This window comes from Montipora capricornis, unplaced genomic scaffold (genome assembly GCF_036669925.1).
Source record: "Montipora capricornis isolate CH-2021 unplaced genomic scaffold, ASM3666992v2 scaffold_492, whole genome shotgun sequence".
Classification (NCBI taxonomy): domain Eukaryota; kingdom Metazoa; phylum Cnidaria; class Anthozoa; order Scleractinia; family Acroporidae; genus Montipora; species Montipora capricornis.
Window position 1 is genome coordinate 193,377 of NW_027180230.1, and position 1,624 is coordinate 195,000.

A 1,624-nucleotide genomic window follows, 5' to 3' on the forward strand; every position below is an offset into this window, starting at 1 on the left:
TCACACTTGGCCACTTTCTCTTTGGTCTGCTCGCATACTCCAGCCCATGCAATAGACAGTTTCTCTGGCTCTGTTGAGACATTTCTCTCCTCCCAAATGGCTGCTATGGATCTTGTCAAGTATCTCACTGCGCAAGCCAGAGGGCGGAATAAGACGATCCCTGTTCATGAGTAAGCCATCACAAATACACAGGTCATCCCTAAAGTTCCAGTTCTTTCTTAACTGCGGAGCCAATTCTGCCCGATTCTCTGGCCATCGACTTAAAACTACTTCTCTAAATCGGTACAAGACTGGGTCACTAGCAGTCTTTCTCTTCCATTCGTCTCCTTTCTGCTTCGAGATCTTGATTAGTAAATGTACTTCAAACTCTTCAGTGCTTAATGTCGACTCACTCTGACTGGCTCGGCTTAGGGTATCTGCAATGAGCAATTGATTACCAGGTACATAATTCACTTTGAGGTCATAGTGTTGAACTCGAAGCATGCGCTGAGGTGAATTAGACAACGGCGTCTTAAACAAACTCTCCAGAAGCTTGTGCTCGGTTTCTACAGACACTTGATTTCACATAAATGTATTGGTGAAACGTGTTGGTACCACATACAATAGCAAGCATTTCTTTTTCGATTTTAGCGTAATTACGCTGTGCACTGTTCAATGCTCTTGAAGCATAAGCCTCTGGCTGCATTCCTTGTAGTAAACAGGGACCAAGACCCTACGAGGATGCATCCTTCGAGACTGTGACATCTACATTGACATAATTGACTTCAGAACTGGTACTTGCATGATGCTATTAACCAATTCTTGATATGCTTTCTGTTGCCTCTTCATCCAGTGCCACTCAACTGATTTCTCTAGTAGCTCTCTTAGACGCTTATTGATGTCAGCTAAATGAGGAATAAAATTATGCAAGTAGTTCACCATACGCATGAATTTCTGGAGAGATGATTTATCATGAGGTACTGGCATACTTAAAATGGCTTGAACTTGGTCTGGACTAGGCCTCAAGCTATCAGTTCCAAACACATGTCCCACATGTGTGACCTCTTGCTTGTGGAACTTAAAACTTCTCATTGAACCTCAAATCAGTTTCCTCTGCCCTCTGCAACACCTTCTCCAAAGTGAGGTTATGCTCTTGTACATTCTTGCCCCACACTAATAAGTCATCAACCATCACCTCACGTTGATCTATGTCCTCAAACATCTCAGTCATGGCTCTTTGGAATATTTCAGGGACTGACACCAAAACAAAACGGTAACCTTTCAAATTTCAAACTGCCAAAAGGTGTGTTGAACGTGGTAAGCCAGGTGCTTTCCTCTGCTAGCCTGGTAGAATCCCGATGTGGCATCCAGTGTTGAGAAAACCATCGCTTCTGAAAGAGTTGGCGGTACTTCTTCCACTGTTCTGAGTGGATAATGTTCTCTCTTCACCGCCTTATTTAAATCCACCGGATCAAGACAAATGCGAACATCACCATTTGGCCTCTTCACTACTACAATCGGACTCTCCCATTTTGTGGGCTGTTCAACCTTAGTTATGATGCCCATTCTTTCCATTCTGACCAGTTCAGCTTTCACTTTGTCCCTTAACATGTATGGGGTTCGCCTTGGCGGGTGGACTACCGGG

General features: G+C 44.0%; 1 protein-coding gene across 1 annotated transcript; it reads right to left on the reverse strand.

Annotated features, from left to right (window-relative positions):
* On the reverse strand, positions 1 to 1,071 carry LOC138036632 (uncharacterized). The gene is made up of 2 exons (XM_068882759.1): positions 778 to 1,071; positions 1 to 486 (listed from the first exon to the last, which is right to left on the reverse strand). The coding sequence occupies exons 1-2, from the start codon at positions 1,069 to 1,071 to the stop codon at positions 1 to 3; spliced, it is 780 nt and encodes a 259-aa protein (XP_068738860.1).
* Between the last annotated feature and the right edge of the window lie 553 nt (positions 1,072 to 1,624).

What these genes read in the sequence shown, in the direction of transcription:
- LOC138036632 (XM_068882759.1), bottom strand. Translation starts at nt 1,071, where the DNA reads ATGAGAAGTTTTAAGTTCCACAAGCAAGAGGTCACACATGTGGGACAT. An exon ending in TGGTTAATAGCATCATGCAA is followed by an intron (nt 487 to 777) that starts GTACCAGTTCTG and finishes AATTCACCTCAG; the next exon opens with CGCATGCTTCGAGTTCAACA.